At 37.2% G+C, this 19,079-nt stretch overlaps 1 protein-coding gene across 19 annotated transcripts in view; it reads right to left on the bottom strand.

Annotated features, from left to right (window-relative positions):
- Positions 1 to 19,079, bottom strand: part of KDM6A (lysine (K)-specific demethylase 6A) — a 127,713-nt gene that overhangs the window by 18,824 nt on the left and 89,810 nt on the right. For all 19 annotated transcript variants that reach the window (XR_775188.1, XR_775186.1, XR_775187.1 and 16 more), the window contains 3 exons: positions 4,322 to 4,451; positions 2,691 to 2,796; positions 1,740 to 1,945 (listed from right to left, as the gene is read on the bottom strand). Coding sequence is in view for 16 of the 19 variants with exons in the window: in XM_010580232.1 (XP_010578534.1) it covers positions 1,740 to 1,945; positions 2,691 to 2,796; positions 4,322 to 4,451 (442 nt within the window). In the remaining 3 variants the exon portion in view is untranslated. The remainder of the gene's footprint in view (positions 1 to 1,739; positions 1,946 to 2,690; positions 2,797 to 4,321; positions 4,452 to 19,079) is intronic.

The raw sequence follows: 19,079 nt of genomic DNA, 5'->3' as shown, positions 1-19,079 counted from the left end.
CTAAAGACTTCTTTTTTGGCAAGTATATGGACACAGAAGGAAAAAAACTAAGATGAAAAGGAGGAAAGAACTGCCTGGAGGCTATTCAAAGATCTCTGGCTTTGAATGGGATTGTTGTTAAATCTCAAAGTGCCCTATGTACCTGAGAAAGTCTTATTCATCCTTTGAATGAAGGACAAAGAGAAGCAAAAAGGAACCTAGTGATGATAGATTTATCAAATACTGCAAGACATGTTAGAAAAGCAATGTAATAGTTGTTAGGAAGGAAAAAAAAAAAAAAGAAAAAGAAGAAGATCACTTAGGGCAAGCCAAGAGGACTGTGTCTGTAGAAAGAAGAAACGAAGCTTTCATTTGAACACTGTGAAAAGTCACCTAAGGACAGGTCAAAGCAATGTTAGGCAAAGGACACATGTACACTGTCTGATTTCCAAGGGAAAAATGAAAATCATCATTCTGAAAATTATTTTATATATTGCATTTTTACCACCAATTTGTAACAGAGAAAAAAAAAATCAGAAAATCCTGCAGTTCACTTCTTGGTGCAAATCCAAAGCTGAGGCTTTGCTGCTGACAAGCTGGTATGTGATCAATTACATTTGTTATTAAACGTGTATATATAACGTTCCAGTGAAGTAATGTTCTCCAGCCCCTTTGGAATGATGTACAAGAATACAGTGGTGGTGCAACTGTTCAAAGGGCACTAGAAAACTTCAGTCGATATCCTACTTAAATTTATTACCACTGCAAAGGAAGAAAAATCCCATTTATGTCCCAAGCTCTTGAAGACTTCAGTGCTCCCCACTTCCCAACAGTATTCCTGTTTCTTTTCCCCCTGTATCAGGCTCGCTCAAAACCATGACTACCGTCCCTTCTCTTTTCTTTGACTACCGATTAATTCCTTCATTTCTAATCCTCTCCTCTAATGCCCAAAGTTTAAATCTAGAAATTCTCTTTCCTTTCTTACTGAAACCATTGCTGTTTCTGTGTAATGGCACTGAAAACTGCAACAGTCAATTCCCCACATTGGTGTTTATCCTGTTTTCTAATTAACAACTGGTCGAGAATATCTTTGTTGTCTTAGTTCCACTTTAGCCCAATCTTTTTTACAACACCAGATAATATAAGCCTCCGAGGAGGGCCCACAGCTAATTCCAAGGATGTGCTCACTACTTCAGCAAAAATATTAAAAACTAATAACAATAAAATAACATTTCAAGCATTTCACTCTCTCATATGTCTAACAACTTCTAAACTAAATAGAAACTGTTATGTTTGGTACCCAACAAAAGACAAGTATGAGTGTAAACTTCTAGTAAGCCACATCCAAATTAATTCAGAATATTATGAAGAACAAAGAAAGCCGATTTCAAAGCGTGTGTGAAATTCGAAGCAATACAAGTTTAAAAAAACCCAAACATCCTAAGTGCTAAATATTTTAATACAAATTTTGACATTATTATATGAAAGCTTAAGCTAACAAGCTTGTAAAGTATGTAATAGCCAGGAGTTTTACATTAAGAAAACTAACTTTTACATTAAGCATTTGGGAGGAACACCCTATATACTGTTTGACCCTCTATTCAAAACAGATTTTGTAAATTTACCTGTGCTCTTCATGCTAATGGAAGTGTCTCCTTTTCCTTTACAGCTTCCATTTGTTTTCAACAGCCATTATTAATTGGTTCCAGAGTTGGTATAAAGTTTGTGAATTATAACTTAAATAATAACAATGGACTTACCCTTAAAGACTCCTGGAATGAGGAGGCCTGGTACTGTGCATATTTAGCAATTGTTGTATGAGATCTACTGCTTTCACAACGCCAGATTTTCTTTGTTCCAGTGGGGTCCCAGTTTTCATCCGCTGGCTGCAGTAGTTGTGTCCTTACTTCTACTATGTGTTCGTTATTTGCTTCTACCAACGTCTTAGTAGAGAAGAGTCCTAGATCTAATAAATAGGAATAAAATTCATAAATGAGTTAAAATATAACAGAGTTTCAAGAAAATTAATACTTAAAGTTATCTAAAGGGTTACACTAAAGCATTCCCCCCCCCCCCCCCAGCCTTCATAACACAGGCCACCTGTAGGTTAATAATTAACACTCGTGATTAATGCTCAAAAAGCTTTTCTGCACACAACAGTAGAAGCTTAGGAAAAAACTTGGCAGCTACTGTATAGACTATATTCCAAGAAACATTTTACATGCCTTGTGCAAACAAATCTGCAAACAATTTTTAAATCTATTACTAATAAAGTATTTTTCAGACCAGAGTTTTATGAATGCACTTCCATCATATAACACATTTCCTACCAGCAATGACAGTTTTTCTATCTACAGAGTTCAAAACATTGTACAGCATCAGATTATAGATCTTTAAATCTAAGTACAAAGACTTGTAGCCATAGTTTTCATAGGAAAAAAGTCTATCTGTAAGCTTCCATATCCACAGCTCAGTTCCTCTCTGCACACAACAAAATCTGCTGGATTTGGGGGGATTTTTTTTTGGAGATGATCAAGATTAGAAACAGCAGCAAACTGAGAAATGACACATTACCCTAATTACTTGGAATACACAAGTAATACTGTATTACAGAAATAAAATATTCACTTTTAAGAACTGAGAGACTTCTTTTTAAAAAACACATATTTTTCTTCCAAAGTAAAAAAAAACACCATACAACATAAACTTACCTAATTTAAGCGCTCCAGCAAGGCCACGTATTACAGTAACAGGGTTGTTTGGATTTGTACAAAATTGATGTAAAGGTGGAAAGAAAGCATCTCGTTTATTTTCCAACTGTAAAATTATAATGGAATATTAGATGGCAGATGAATTTAGACTCCTTATTTGTAAAATAAAAAGATTAATAAAAAAAAAGATAAACAACAGAAAGAAGACAGAATTTTCTCCATTTCCCTGCACTATGGGGAATGAACAGCTACCTCATACAACTCTTTCCATAGTAAAAGCTGGGTTCACTCCTGAAATTAATTTGTTACTGCAATTTATTTCTTGGCATGAATTATTCCCAGGTTGCCTTGGCTTTTGCAACTCAGGTTTCCTGCAGTTTATTTCTTTATCTGACAATAGCCTTGTACATTCCCTAAATCTACAGAATTCTCTGAAGAGCAAGATAATATACTAACTTTCTTTTTAGAAGTCAAAAAAGCTAATTCTACAGATAATGTATACAAGAAACAGTATAATAAAAAAGACTACTCTCACAGTATATCTCATGTTAACCAGAAAGGCTGATTTGGTTTTCTTACGCTTTTGTGCACCTATGACCTCAATTTTATGCTCTAATCTCCCCCATCTTTTTTCTTTTTTTTTTTTTATTTAAAATTGTTGTGCATCTTTTAAAATGCCCAAGACATCTCTTTCAATAAACAAAACACAATACAGAGTTCCCAAATCCTGCGACCCACGCTGGCACATCTACGCAGTATGCTGCAGCATGATGACTTAGCAGCTTTGTATGGACTCAACAAAGCTGTGACGAACTTTTAATAAGGTAATTAATTCAGATGCAACACTTAGAGAACAGTTGGAAGCACTATTGCTTCCAAATTAATCTAGCTCTCGGGCAGAATCCTTGTGCAGTATCAGACCAAAGCGCCAACCACTTCTGGTCCCCAAGTTGAGCTGATCAAAGCTAACTTGAGGTTTTCACACTGGCTATATGGACATACTATAATTTATTCTTCTGTTATGAAGACAGTGCACATCCTGTAACTTATTCTTCTATTACTAACTTAGCTCAAACTTTTCACAAAGCTATTATGAAACTTTACTGTCAAAATAGAAGTTTTAAAGTTTGAGTAAGAAAATACTATACAACTAAAACCTGCCTTTTCCTAATGACGTTTTGTTCTTAAATCACCTCAACTTTCATTAATTTTTTTCTTTATTTTGAAGCAGGTTGTTAGGAGAGTTTAGTTTAATTACTTGCTCATTTATACCTAAACTGTCACTTGCAAAACATGTACATACATATTTGAAATTTTGTGCATTGTATCTAATGAACTGTTTTGCTTATTCTGCCAATATTATGAGTATTAAAAAAATTAATAAAAACATTCTGAAACTTTTTCTTGTTTACTGAAATTCCTAATTTACAAGTACTTTCAAAGCCAAACTATGTCTCAAAATTTTCTTTAAGGTTAGCATTTTTCCTGCTTATATACTAGTTGGGAGAGCACTGTAATTACAATTCAGCTATGAACAGTGCATCTTTAAAATAATTACATTATGTAATTCAGATATCCAAACAATTAAAAACGACAGCCAGCAATGCACTTCTACCATTAGATTTACTTACATAAATACTAGGTGTAGGTGGATTCAGCTTGTCCTTTGGCAAGGGAGGGTATGGTGGAGGCGGTGGTCGTGGAGGTGGGCATTTATCCAATAGAATACTACTGTTAGATAAGCCATTTTTACCCAGATTCCTAAAAGGAAAGAAGAGCTGCCTCTGTCAATACTTGACAAATAAAATAAATATATATTAGTGTCAACTCTTCTGCAAAATAATGATGTATAAGAAGAAGCCATAATTTAAGATGCAAAGAAAGCTCACACATTTTAATTTTAATAATTTGATATTATTCAAAATAATCCCCACTTTGCCTACCAAATCTGCAACATCACCACTACTGGTTAAAAATGTGGCCATTTTAAATGAAAGCAAGTATGACTGCTTTGACAAAGTTTAACAGAGAAAGCACGTTTCAACTAGAAATAGAGAAGAACCTTATTAGGTTGGCACTGGCTGGTGGATGATCAGTTCATAGCAGTTGACATAACGCAGTCCAGTAATGCTGTGCATAGCACTGCGTAAGAGCACAAAGTCAGAAAACGACAATGCCTCAGCCAAAAAACTGCTGAGTCACAAGAAACAACTGTAACTACACTAACAACACTAAATTGAACAACCACCTACCCCTCTCTGATTTACACATTTTGAAGCCAGGAGGAGCCACTGCTGCATAATCCATTTGTTTGAGCAACAGAGGAAAGGACCTACCCTGAGCAAGTTGCTGTGTCAACACCCATACACGTACTTGAGTGAGAACCTTGCTTGTTAAATTTGCAGCCTTTCTTTGGAGATTTCCAGACGTGGATAACCCACTGTATGTGTATTCACTTTTCCTATAATGAATGACCTGAAAAAATCTGCATTCTGAGCTTAGTCTACATTCAATTTCCAGTCACTATCACCAGGAGAGTATTTATTAACAGAACCATCCCTTAAATTTTTGTTTGTTAAAAATGACTCAGCTACTTCAAAATTCTTCCAACTACACATTATTCAAATCCTTCTTCTAACCTCACCTGATTCACTAGCTGTTGTTAGCACCTCTCAACACCCCACAAAATGGGATGTTTCTAATGCATAATTTAGTTATGTATCTGCACAAAACTCACCAGTTACAAAAAAGCTGTTCTCATAACAGTCTTCGGCACAAAACACAGCTGACTTACATTACATGAAACTCCCAGCAACAGAGTTTGTCTCTAAACCACAGTAATACTGGCACTGAAAAACACTGTAGAGCTGGATGCTGGCATGTGAGAGCACTGCTTCAAATCAAGCTACCATAACCAATGAGTAAGATGGACTTGGGGCTTGAGATCAGATCAGACTGACTGTTATGAGAAAGAAACACATTAAAGAAAATGAGCAAACATCTCACGTACCCCAGGCTGCAGCAAAGATGAGCATCCTGAGAAACTGGTGCTCATCACGACAAACAAGTCAGTTCAGAACTTATGCCAGCTTTCTAACTCATACGTTGCTCTCCTTTGACAGAAGATCAGAGCAATACAGAGACATATTTAACCACTGTCTCCAAAGCATGCCTGTCAAAGTACCAAACACAGCTTATTTCTTGTTCTAGGTAAGCCTAATGCCAGAACAGATTGCAACTTCTAAGAAACTGAAAGAGCAATGCGGAAGCTTCGATTAGGATCATCCAACTTGGCAAAAAACTCACTGACCAATGCTTAATGTCCGATGCAGTTCTTGCAATGGCCCTATTGTCCCCCCACAAAAAAAACCATAGAAAAAACCCACAGCAATATAAAATCACCATCACTCAAGGAAATTTATCAGCCATGGTTGCATGAATCTGAGATTCAGACCACCTATACAAAGTAAAACTATAATCTGAATAGCAGATATTAAAAGTAACTATAAACTTTGCATTACCAAACTGAAAAATAAAATCCAGAAAAGCAAATGCATAGTATTAAAAATCAAAGAGAACTTTGACCAAACTGAGTTTGCATCAATAAACAGTTCTCAGGCAATTTTGAGGCAAGGAAGATGAGAAAGACTGAACCTGAAGAAAAAGGGACATTGCTCAGAACTAGTGTGACTTAAGCTACTGTAGTCACAACCACATAATCACCACAGCAAAAACTCAGTAAAGCCAGGGTACATGGGGTCTTCAGGGAAGGGGGACAATAGAGAAAGGAGAAACTCCTGAATGCTTAGAGAAACTACAGGTCTGAAAAAGCAAAGGAGATAGAGGAGAAGGCAGAGAGTACAGAGTAAAAGATCAGATGAGCAGAGTTATCTCATAAACCCAGCACTTGAAGCTGATACTACCAAATGTGTGCCACAGTTTCCTATTAAGTTACTAAAACCCTGTGTGGAAATTTCAAGAGAGGAAAGGGGTCAAAGAAAAGCAAAGCTGAGATAGGAAAACGCTTGTAATTCAAGTGGCACAGGAAACAGATGGGCAGAATATTTAAAGTTGTCTTTAACAGACCAGTTTCACTCTTTTTTTTTTTTTTACTATGAATCAGAATAACTTACTATTAATAACAATGCAAGAGAACTATTAAAGAATAATGCTGTAATTGATCGTGTGCAAAACAGAGCGATGGATATCATAAAAAACACCACAGAAGTACTAAAAAGATTTGCTACTGGCACCTGAAATGAAGCGGTGTGAGTATCCGCTGCCGGCCTCTCCACCTCTGGAAATACAGAACTACGGCTAGTGAAAGGAAAGCAAAAGACCCTTTCTGACCACAGCAACCGTGAGGAAAATCTCACATATCTCTGTTTCCAGAGCATACTTTTTGTAAGAGGCTGAAAGAGGAAACAGATGCAATGCTTGAGAAAAAACAAGCCTGATTTAGGCCCCGAAAAGAAACTGGATGCCCAAACAGTCACCTACAATGCTGTGATGGAGGAATGAAGAGGACAGGCTTCAGTCATTTAAACTGCCTTTCCAGAGGGAATTAGTTTTTCATAGACTGCTCAGGGAGAGGAACACCCTTCATTCCCACCGAGCAGAAAGAGGCAGGAGCAGCCGCCAGCCTCAGAAATGTAAGGACAGAGGGGCACACTGATGTGCAGCACTGTCCTGAGCCAAAGCTGCAGCTCTCGGCCCCCTGTGATTTGCTCGATGGGTAAAAGCAACAACAACTCATGCAACTGCTTTACCCCGAGGACCAGACCCAAACTGCTGTGCTTAGGAGCGACACCAACCACTATGGATGAAATAGGTGCCTCAATCTCATGTAATTACGGGATCTCTTGACTAATCAATCATCAGATTCATTAAAACACCCCCTTTTTTCCCTTTTACTGCTCTTCAGGATACCTTCCCACACCTTCTAAAAACAGTTTACGTCCTTCAGTCTTAGAGAACAACTTCCCTCTGGCTGTACCAAAACACACAGTTAACCAGAAGCAGAGGTGTGACCCAGTCCGCTTGGCAACAGCCACTCTCCTCTTCATTATACAGCACTCGCTCCCCAGTCCATGCTGCTAGCAAATATTAACACAAATAATTTAATGCTATGTAGGGATTTCTTGACAAATGGAGACTGATGGTTTAGCCTAAGATGATGCCTTCATCCACCTACCACATCTCTTCCCTCGAGATTACTATTTTCACTGCATGGACAACCCAGTAGCTCGTTATGCAGCTGGGACGTCCCTGCCCATGCAAAGACGGACTCCGGCTGCTCCAGCCTTAGAGACTCCCCTGTCAGAGCCCTACATCACTATCAAAAATTAAATAAAACAAGACTGAAATCTGATCCCAAGGCAGTATCACTGAAACACAATTACATGAAACTCACCAGTTAGTTGCTATACGCTTCATAGGTACTGTATCGACTTTGTACCATCCCAGTTGACTGAAAAATGGTATCATGCAAGTTTAAAGCCAACTGTGTTACACAGCTGTATTAATTTTAACTCTATTTTATTACACAAACTCTCAACTACATCAAGAATATTAAAGCTAACATGATAAAAACTTATTTTCTGAGAACCAGGAATCATTATCATTAATTACTATCCTTTACATTTATTAATCACCTCAATAATTTTATTATTTTGCTCAAGCCTAATGTCAGACTGAGAGGATTAGGCCTGTTTCTCAGAAAGCAGTTCCATAGTGCTTTTCAAGTCCTCTGGAACTTTTTCTGTTTTCCAAGAAGTATAAAAAAAAAATCTGTATGAATGATAATTCTCTGGCCTGCTCTTTCAGAGCTCATGGATATACGTTATCCGGGCCTCTGACTTAAAAACACCAAATTTAAGTATAACTACTGTTTAACCTTCTCCTTGTGAAAACAGAGTGTGTTATCGTACATCCCATGATGTGAACATCATATCTGTCTTTTTCCCAAGCACAGAACAAAAATATTTACTGAACTCTCTTGCCTCTATTGGCTATTCGAATAGCTCTGTGCAGTCATTACGCATTAGTGTTTTTTGTGTTTCTTCTTTTTCATTCTTGGCTATAGTTTTCCTCTTCCAAACTTCATTTCTGGGTTTTCCAGAACTCTTCGCTTCAGTACTTTTAAAAATATTTGCCCTTCTTGTTTTTAATTGGGAGACAGTGACTTCTTGATGATAATGAAAAGTTCCTAAACAATTTCCAGTTATTTTGGATTTTAGGTACACTTTACAGGCCAAAATGGAATAAGTTACAATCATTCATTCGCACTTAAGCAGTTATTTTTGTTGTGAAGTCAAAGTGAATTATTATTTGAGGATTAGCTGCATGAGAATTAACAAGGTTTCACCACTCAAGGGTTATTCTGAAGAACAAAATTAATACCCTCTTTTCCCCAAATAAAAACCACATTTAACATGAATATAAGGAACTGTGGATTTATGTGATACTCCATCTCAAATCTAACAGAATTAATTAATCTACGAAGAAGAATGAACAAAAAAATTTTAAAAATGCGCCTGCAGAAGGAATCAGTTGAAGCACTGGGATGCACAGTACTTACTTGACCCAGTCTTGATTCAAACTCAGCCTTTCTTAACAGTTAGTGGATACAATTAATTGCTTTAATACTGCAAGTTATTATAAAAACACAGAAAAACATCTGTCAACACCCATCACCCTGGGAAGGAGGCGGTTACTCACAATGCCTAACTGGGCTCTCTGAGGCTCACCTCCCCAGGCTCCTTCTATAGCCAGTAGAGAGACATGAGCTCTCAAAGAGGAATATAAAGAAGTCAAGTCAAGCTTACATTATACTCAAATGCAAGTAATGCCAGATAATTATACAACCTGTTTATCACGCAATTCTCTACCCCAGCCTTTCACAACCAGGTACTAGCTGGCAATACTCCCAGAGATCTTTCTTTTTAAACTTACAGAAAATCCTACAATAGAATTGTGGATTTTGTCATTATGCAAATGTATTTCTAATAATTTTCGAATTCTGCTCTGGTTTTGACCTCAATAGTATAGATTGGCAGTAAATTTCAAAGGTTAATTATATGCTATGTAAGAAGTAATGTTCCTTTTTTCTTTTCTTAATGACTTTTACATCTTTCCTTTCTATTTCATTTCCTAATCACCTTGTTCTTAGGCTATAAGACAAACAGAATCACATTAATGACTTAAGTAAGAAAAGCATTATAACAAATGGTACCAAACTTTTTCATATGCTTGCCTTTCCCCTAAACTATAAATCTTACCTATGTTTTTTTACTCCCAGATAATTCTGCTTCCCATCTGCAGAATTCTGTATTTGCCTTTTGAAACAAAATGGAATATCTTACTCTAAGCAGGGTTTAGCTTGTGAAAACACAGTATTTCAAATTTTATTCTTAAAACTTTTGCTATGGTGAAGTTGACTTGCCAGAAGTAATGTGCCTTTAGAAGAACTGAACAATTTTGCCTTCAAGCCAAAAAAGTCCTTTGCTTACAGACAAAGAAACCTCCCAGTAAAACAAGAATTGCTTTTGTTGGTTTTGTTTTTAAGAACAAAACACAAACTTAATCCAGCTCCTTTCTCCACAAAGTACTTCCCCTCAAATAGATTTAGGCTCACTGCCTCTCCACTGCAGAGTTCCCAAACCAGTGATTCACTAATTGACTTCACAAAGCAGGCTTAATTGCCAGGGAGCAGCACCTTCAAAGATCAGCCCAAGTTTGCTTCTGCCCCAGGCTTCAACACGGGGTCCACCGAGCAACCAGCAACGAGATGTCTGTCCACTTCAGCCTCTGCATTGCTTTTCCCACTCCCCCTCATGAAGCTTCTTATTTCCTACGCTTGTGTACATGCTGGCCATTTATCAGGCCCTTTTCCAGACTGTTTAACCCAAACCATCTTCTGTTTGCTGTCCTATACTTTTTTCTTTTACAAGGTCCCTCGAGAGGCAGCTAATGTCTCCTGGTCTCCTGTCACGCTCTCTTCTCAATGGACTGCTCTCTACTCTTCCTCTTTGCACACCAAGGAAAAAGAACTATAAAAAGGCATGTTAGTTCTTTTTAGTATGCATTACCATCAAGCCTACACCTCTCATTTGCCTTCCCCAATTAAGCCAATTGGTAAAACTTTCAAGTTCAGAAATGCCTCAGAGTTTTCAAATTAGTCTTTCCAAATATCAACCATAAAAATGACAACAACAACCCTCAGCTGACACGAAGTTGCCCAGTTATCTGGCTGGGCTCTTTAGGTTTGAGGACCTCTTGCATGGACTTCTCTAAGTCATTTTCAAACAAAAGTTTTGTTTGGAGCTTTGCCTGTTCTTTCAAGGCTGTGAACAAGCGTTAATAAATAATGATTAAAAAAACTCCCCAAGCCATTTCTTATTTCTTTTATGAGAAACAAAACCAGCCTACTCAGGAACTTCTCTATGCTGCTTAAGGGAAGGACTTAACCTCACATCGGCTTTAGAAAGGGCAAGTGATGGACCCTCTCAACTGAGACGGATACTGGATTTCTAACTTCAGTCCTCCAGGATGTTAATTAGATGCACCAGTTGAAACACTGAGCTAGGAATCAGCTGGTTTCACTTCAGTAGAAATAAACAGCTCGAGTGTTAAATCTCCAGTATTCCGATAACGTTTCATTAATTCTCCTTTCAGAAGGATTGCTCACAGGGAAAAGATACTTACATTTCTAAGAGTACAGAAAAGAGCTTTTGATAAGTCTCTTTAAGGAGATGTGACACACAACTAGACAAAAAAAAAGACAGAAAAAGAAGAGCACACTCTTCTTCTTTTCCCATGTATTAACAATCGGCTTTTCTAATAACAAACTCAGAGCGTTTATTCCTAGCATATTTTCTTCTTTTAATCACACGATTTTCACTTATGCTCAACGTTACTTGGTTTTTGGTTGTGTGTGGGTTTTTTTTTTTTAATGACCTCAACAGGGGATTTTCTCTAGGAATCTAAGGAAGGATAATTAATTTAGTAGTACACTCTTTTATCTGTTATTTTGCTCAGAGGCTTAAAGAAATTTAGTTTACTATGTAGACAGTTTACAAAACATAATAATTTAGTTGTTTTATAACCACCTTAAAATTTACTGTTGCAATCAGTTTTATTGGTAGGGACGACTAACCAAATCACACTTACACTTCCCAGAATCACCTCCTCAATTCTCTTTCATCCGTACGCTCCAACAGTTTAACAAGATGAGCACATTTGTTACCCTACTGTTCTCCAGAACAGCATCTTAATGAGATTTGCATATTTTAGTCAATAGCTCAGCTACTGCATTTCTAAATTCCTTGTAGCTTTTCAATGAACATTGTCTAGCCCTTCAAGGGAAGCTCCTTGTAGAACTATCAATTGCTATGCCAGCACCTTCTGTTTGACCCCTTCTCAGCCTCCTAAACAACCTCACTTCACCGCATGAATAGAATAGGTCTCTGTTAAATATTTCCTCAGCATTCTCACTGAGGAAGATGGATATAAAGAAACTTTTCAGCCTCTGCAATGATCTTGCCCTGCTTAAGTGCTCACTTTAGTCTTTGGTAAAACAAGAACATTTACCAAGTCTGTTCCTACGGACCAGACAACCTATTCACATATAATAAAAAAAGAATCAAATGGAGTTTTCTATTTGGCATGTGTTTTGCATTTTACGATACAAAGCATCTCCTTTCACCAAATGGCTTCACTTCAGCAGCTTTCATTAATACGACACTTGTTTACATAAAGCAAAATTACAATCTCGCAGCATTTATTTTTGCCTGACTACTTCCATTTTTATTTTATTGTAATGGATGATTTCTGAAGCCCTTTTGTAATAATTGCTTTTACCTTAAGAAACACCAAACTTCCATATCTCTGATGTTCCTCTGTTCTTAAGTTGCTTAAGAAAAATCCTAGCAACATTAACAAACAAGTCAGTTTTTGGTGGTTAGTATTACCATGTTGCTTCCTGATAAAATCCCTCCTGTGAGATGAGGAACTTCATTAAACTGCAGTTCACTATCCTGTAGTAGGTCAGTTATAGTTAAGTTCTGAATCAACTCCTGTGCATCACTTAATCCCGAACTGCTAATAATTTCAGGTCTTCTGTGCTCTAAGCACAAATAAAACTGTAGGGTCTAAAAGATGTAAAAAATGGCTTCTCTTAGACAAAACATTTTTTTTCCCAAACCTGTAAACATTTGAAAAAAAGATTATTTAACAAATAGACTTCTAAGGAATTTCAATGCGACTTACAAGTAACATAAACACTCTGGTTTTGAAGCATATACTAAACAGAGCCAAATGCAGAATAATGAGGAGGAAAATAAAAATTATTAATCTAGAGCTCCAGCTATAAAAAAGCAAGTTACATCCACCTGTTCCTACCTGCCAAAATGAGGTTTTTTCCCCCTAGAGAATACCATCAGGACAATAGGGCAACAGACTGTATCAAGTAAGTATTGTCGGAGAGCAAGAAGAATATGCCAGAAGATAACAGAATATAATTATCCACATTAGAGATGAAGCCAGAATGTCTTTCTGAACTTAACAAATTAAATAAGGGTATGAATGTAACAAATGGCAAATTAATACATTTAAGGCCCTGTCCAGTGTAGCTCCAATATATAAAAACTAATACTACAAGACAACTCCCCTCTCCCTGTGCATGAAGTTTATTCTAGCACAGGTGTTTGGGTTTTTGTTTGTTTGGTTTTTCTAAGGGAAAAAAAATCAAATTATTTTCAGGTTTTCTATTGTGGATAGCTTTTCTGCAGTTTTTACAGTAATTTTAAAAATCAATACTTTTGGTCACAAATTCACTTTTGTAGCTCAAGATACCACTTACAGAGACAGCGCCCAAATGTAATCAGTACTATGGGAAGTATTTTCAATTCTTTGTTTTTCCGTTACCTTACACTGTGTTAAAAAATAAAGGTTAACATGCAGTACTGAAGTTCATACTATCTGACACATGAGTATATAAACATCTTCTATCCCACTATGTATAAAGGTTGACTTATTTTGTGAACAACGAGGGCTTTCAGCAGAGTATCTTTCAGTATTCTCCCCCCTGAACATTTTCTCCTATGTCAATCATGCACACAGTATCTATGACAAGGATGTTCTCCCCAAAGCTCTGCTCCTGAGCCGTCAATGTGCATGCATGCACACCCTCCAACTCTACACATTTTAAAACAAAGCAAGGGCTAATCAACTAGTTAGTACATGGCTGGCATAGCCTTGTCCTCAAGTTTATGCATGTGAACTGTAAGACATATAAGGATGGCAGGAAAAAAAAATTAACATATTATATAGTGGTTATGTTATATAGAGTTACTATTTCTATTAGAATGAAAAAAACATGTAGACAGGACCTCTTCCCTAACAGATCACTAGCCCTAGCACAGGTCAGGAACAGTAATAATGAGCACAACAGAATTTTCACATATGGGACACTGTCTCTCTGACTGCCTTTACACTTTAGGCTTATCCTAAAAATGCTGCAATTGTAACCTTATTGCTAGTCTCACCAAATTTCTCAGAATCTCTCCTTATTATTAGAAGACATATGCAGATATTTTCCAGCAAGCATAGTTTGATGGGGAGAGATGCTATCTCTAAAATTTGTGAAATAAGTCCCAGCCCAGACTGAAGCATTTCCCGACCTCCAAGTTGCTAAGGGAAAAAAAAAAAAAAAAAAAAAAAAAAAAATCTCCTCCACTTTTCCCATTGCTCATCTTTCTTTATTATCCAGCTACTAAGTCCTCTGCCTCGCTGAATTAAGGTGCAGACAGGCTGAAGAGGGAGCTCTCAATCTCTGCTCAGTAAGAAAGAAAGTAAAAGGCACATCCAACACTTTCTGAGCTGTCTGCAAACTATTAGCTTACCTCCCTTGAAAACTGATTATGTGAGCCTGGGAAAAAATAAGGACTACATGAACCCAAGTGAAATGCTGTAGAAAAAGACAAGAGACCTAATCACCACATTAGGAAGTATTTTTTTAAGGGTCAGTATTTCATAATTAGAGTCCCCGAATACTGTTAGAAACTTCTATATATAACTTAAATCAGAACTTGGTATCATCCCAGTGAGTAAGTTAAAGAAAGCACAGTGGCAGCATCTGGCCAAGCGAAAAGTAAACTTGACATGCAGGTCATGGCAAAGATCTATAGGTTCTGGCAGTGCTTAAAATTTGGCCCTTCTGCACTAAATTCAAAAGTTCAAGTTGGAGTCTGTCCATACTCTGTGGCAGGCAGATTTGCTCTACCCCTCCTCAGACAAGGTGCAACTAGGAATTCAGTAGCCAGTACTCAGCAGCGCTCAGCCATGCCCGTGACTCCCGAAAAGCCTGCTGTCGGCACTCTAGCCTGGGCAAGAGCTACACCATGGTGCCTCCGCATCGGCTCTCCAGCTCCAAGCACAGGAGGAGCAGCCTTGCACCTGCCTGCAGCAGTTTACATGTGCTTAGAAAAGCCCCTGCAGACACTTCTGTGCCACTCAAAACAAAGTTGTTAAAACTTCAAGAAAGAACTTTAAGTCTAAACCAATTTATTTTATGTGTATTTGCAATGCACTCATTCTAACACCAGACATTGAAGCTATTTTTATACTTCTACCAGCAAGAACACATACATGGTCCCAATTAAAAAAAGCTGTTTAGGCTCTTCATTTTTATGAATGTAATAGGTGTAGAAACTTCACTTGAACATTACACTGTAAGACTTAATATTTGAAGGATGACAAAATGAGCTCCCTATAGGTTTTCTTCTCTCTTCTAGGAAATTTATCTTTGTAACAGATACCTACAGACAGCTATACCATGATCAGTATTAGTCATCAAATCCCAGTACGTTAGAAACCAGTAATTCTCAATCACAGTAACAGTTGAAGCTTTTCTGCATTTAACTGATTTATGTGGGTGCAGCAAAAGAAGGATATAAACATGCTTTTATCACTTTTTTTAACATCAAAACCGGCAATGCTCAAAAGCACTACATTTGCTATATAATCCCAAATAAAATATTTTGGAGTAAAATGTATTGAGATAGTAAAAATTCCAACAAGAATTCTGACACCAGAAAAACACAGATAACATTTCAACTAAAAGAACTGTAAACACAGTTCGGTATGGAAAATGGCAGTTAGAGTACAGATCAAAACATTCAATAACTGTGTGCTTACGATTAAAGGGACTTCTGTGAACTTTAAAGGCATCTTATGTAACTTTTTCACAAACGGTGACAACTACAAGACATGGATATAGAAATTATACTGCTCTAAACGGTCATTTCAATTTCTCAGCATGTTTGGATTTCAAATAAAATTCTTTTGAGAAAGAAGGTGAATCTCTCGAAAGACTACCCAGAAAATCTAAGGACTTCAAGATAGCCTACACAGGGAAGGCTGTGAGCAGCAAGCACAAAGCGTGAATTTGCAAAGCTAACTAGTATCTGACAGGCTCCCTGCTAGCACATGTAAGCATGAGCTCAACCTACCTTTGAAGGATAATTAATTACTTTTCAAAAGCTTTGTCTAAACTGTGTGTAGTGGAGTTTGCTCCACTTTCAATGGAATAAACTGTCTTATGCTTAATGTATATTAAGACTGATAACATGGTGCATTATTACCAGACAATTACATACGGTAAAAATAGAGTTTACAATTAACTAGCTTTCCCATGTAGATAAAGTTTCAGTGTATAACAACATAAAGCTGTCTACTTCTGAGCAGAGGTGATTGAATGTCTCAAACTTGTCCATATAACTAACACACCATACTACTTCTGCCAGCCAGCACATTCATAAATCCACAGGCACTCCAAAGTAGCTATATACCCCAAAGCTTCATAAAGGAACTTTTACCCTTCTAAGTAAAGACAAAATTGGAAGTAGTGCTGCCAGCTTTAATGGAAAATTAAGCCAGCCAGTGAAATAGTGAAATAGTTTTCCATTGTCATCACATATATTTTAACTGCCGGGACTTGTAACATTGTCCATGAAAAACTCCTACAATATTTTAAGATGCCTAAGGATTTCACTCTGATGATAATATTTGTTCAGTGATGACACAGCACAGTGCAATAAAAGCAACACTATATGCAGAGCTCTGCTATTGTGCCGGATGTCTAAATATAGGGCTTGTAAGCAGTGTGGGGGGAGTAAAGTCTCAAAGGTTGCAGAATAATCACTAAGTCCTAGAAAATAAATTTTATTACTACTGTGGCAAAATACATCTTTTCTTGATGCAGGGGACTCTATGAAATTATCCTTTTTATTGTTAGAGCCTGTATCTAATTAAAGAGTTGGATTTGAAAAGACTCTGAAAATGTGCTTGCGGATTTAACCATCAAATCCCAGCACTGACTTCTGCTGGAGGTTCCTACCCTCTAACAACTACACCAGTGTCACACAAATAACCCAAACTCACAGATGCATTTCCATTTCTTTTTATTTGGAAAGAGTGGGGAGTTTACCTGTCATTTTTCGTGATTTATCAACACTGAGGTAAGAAATAAATAGCTAAGAAGCAAATAGAAATGTCAAGACTCGGAGCGTAGTGTTTCTGCTACACTGCTTTTTAGCAAGACAGACCTAGGAACCACCAGAAGTGTTAAGGGAATGCATTTAAGCGGACTATGTGGATATGAAATGAGCCTAATCATTCCAGTGCCATCATGCCTGTTGAGAAGATGGGACTTGTGTGTCAGAGATGAACAATGGCAGATTTAGCTGCAGCAGACTACTGCACTCAGTCCACCATCCTCTTCTGCCACAGGCCACTGGCTATTGCACAGGTAGCTAATTTTGCTGCATTTCTATACTACTATATCACTATATCGATACCACTGCAGCTTACAGGATAACATTTTTGCCAGAAGTCACTGCTAAGAAGCATTATCTGAAACTTCTACAACCTAGTCCTCCACAATCCGTGCCACCCTGTATTACTAGCAATGAAGACATCAGGGAAAATGCTGTGCAATTTGCACAGTCACACTGCAATCATTGCCAGGTTTCCTAGTGGTTGGCCTCACTTTTTACCTTAATCCATTATGCATCTGATCTAAAATGATTCAAGCTTACTGACTAAAGACAAAAAATGACAGTAACATACCTGCTAATCAACTGGAATATAAGATGGACCAAGGCTTATACCTCTGAAGAGTAACAAAACTACCTACACTGTAATGCAACAGACTTAAAACTAGCTGAAAGACTGCATTTTTAAAGGACAATCCACTACATGAAGAGCTTCTATACTTGAGCTATAGGTACTGAAACCACCACTATCAAAAAAGCCATCTCTGGTACAGAACTGGAAGGACAAGCTGATACACCAGATGGCTGTGTGACCACTCAGAGGAACACCAACAGGCGCGAGAAAGGGGCCAACAGGAATCTCATGAATTTCAGCAAAGGAAAATGCCAAGTCCTGCACCAGGGGAAGAATAACCCCATGCACCGGTACATAAGAAAACAAACATTTTTACTTTAAGGGTGACCAAACACTGAACAGCTTGTCCGGGCAGGTTGTGGAGACTCCATCCTTGCAAATATTCAAAACCTAGCTGGATGTGGTCCTGAGCAACCTGCTCTAGTTGGCCCTGCTGTGAGTTGGGAGGTTGGATTAGATGATCTCCAGAGGTCTCTTCCTGCACCTCCCACCTCAACATGACATATTTGTATCAAGAAAAAAAGATTTTTACATGCTTAATACCAGCACTGAACATGATTTTTTTTAAACATTCATGATTGCCAACATCTACATTGCTGTTGTTGTTTCTTATCTAAGTAAAAGTGCTTGTATCGTACCTATAAGCTATGTCTATAAAAGACAACTGGTTAATGAGTAAAAGAAAATCCAAACAACTGATTTTCCTTTTGTAGGAGCTGTATCAAAGCTTCTTATAGAAATTAAGCCTTAAACCCCATGAAAAGGATACATGTTTTGAAGCAATAAATTTATCTGTCATTTACTGATTATCAGGTCCCTATTTCAGAAGTCTTTCTTCTATAAGAAAAAAATCATATAAATGCTAGAAATAAAAACATATTGATGTCACCATTAGATGCAGTGGTCAAAAAATATTTTACAGTTTAAAACAGACTTTTCAACTATATTCTCTATAGTAGCTAGAGTTTCATGAAACAAATCTAAAGGTTTTGAAAAGAAAGTGATGAGTGTACAAACTGATGCTATAAAATATTTCAATATTCCAAGTATTTTAAAACTCTTACTTTACTTAAGCTTTTAAAGTCTAAGTTGTTGTGCTTCTTTTAACTTAAAACCATTTTTATTTAATAAGAGACTCCTATTCTAGCCATCTGGTAATATGTACATTAGATTCAAATTATTTGGAACAAGACATGATTC

This window comes from Haliaeetus leucocephalus, unplaced genomic scaffold (genome assembly GCF_000737465.1).
Source record: "Haliaeetus leucocephalus isolate CR32 unplaced genomic scaffold, Haliaeetus_leucocephalus-4.0 Scaffold702, whole genome shotgun sequence".
NCBI lineage: Eukaryota > Metazoa > Chordata > Aves > Accipitriformes > Accipitridae > Haliaeetus > Haliaeetus leucocephalus.
The sequence above is the reverse complement of the archived record's forward strand: the minus strand, read 5'-3'. Positions and strand labels throughout refer to the sequence as shown.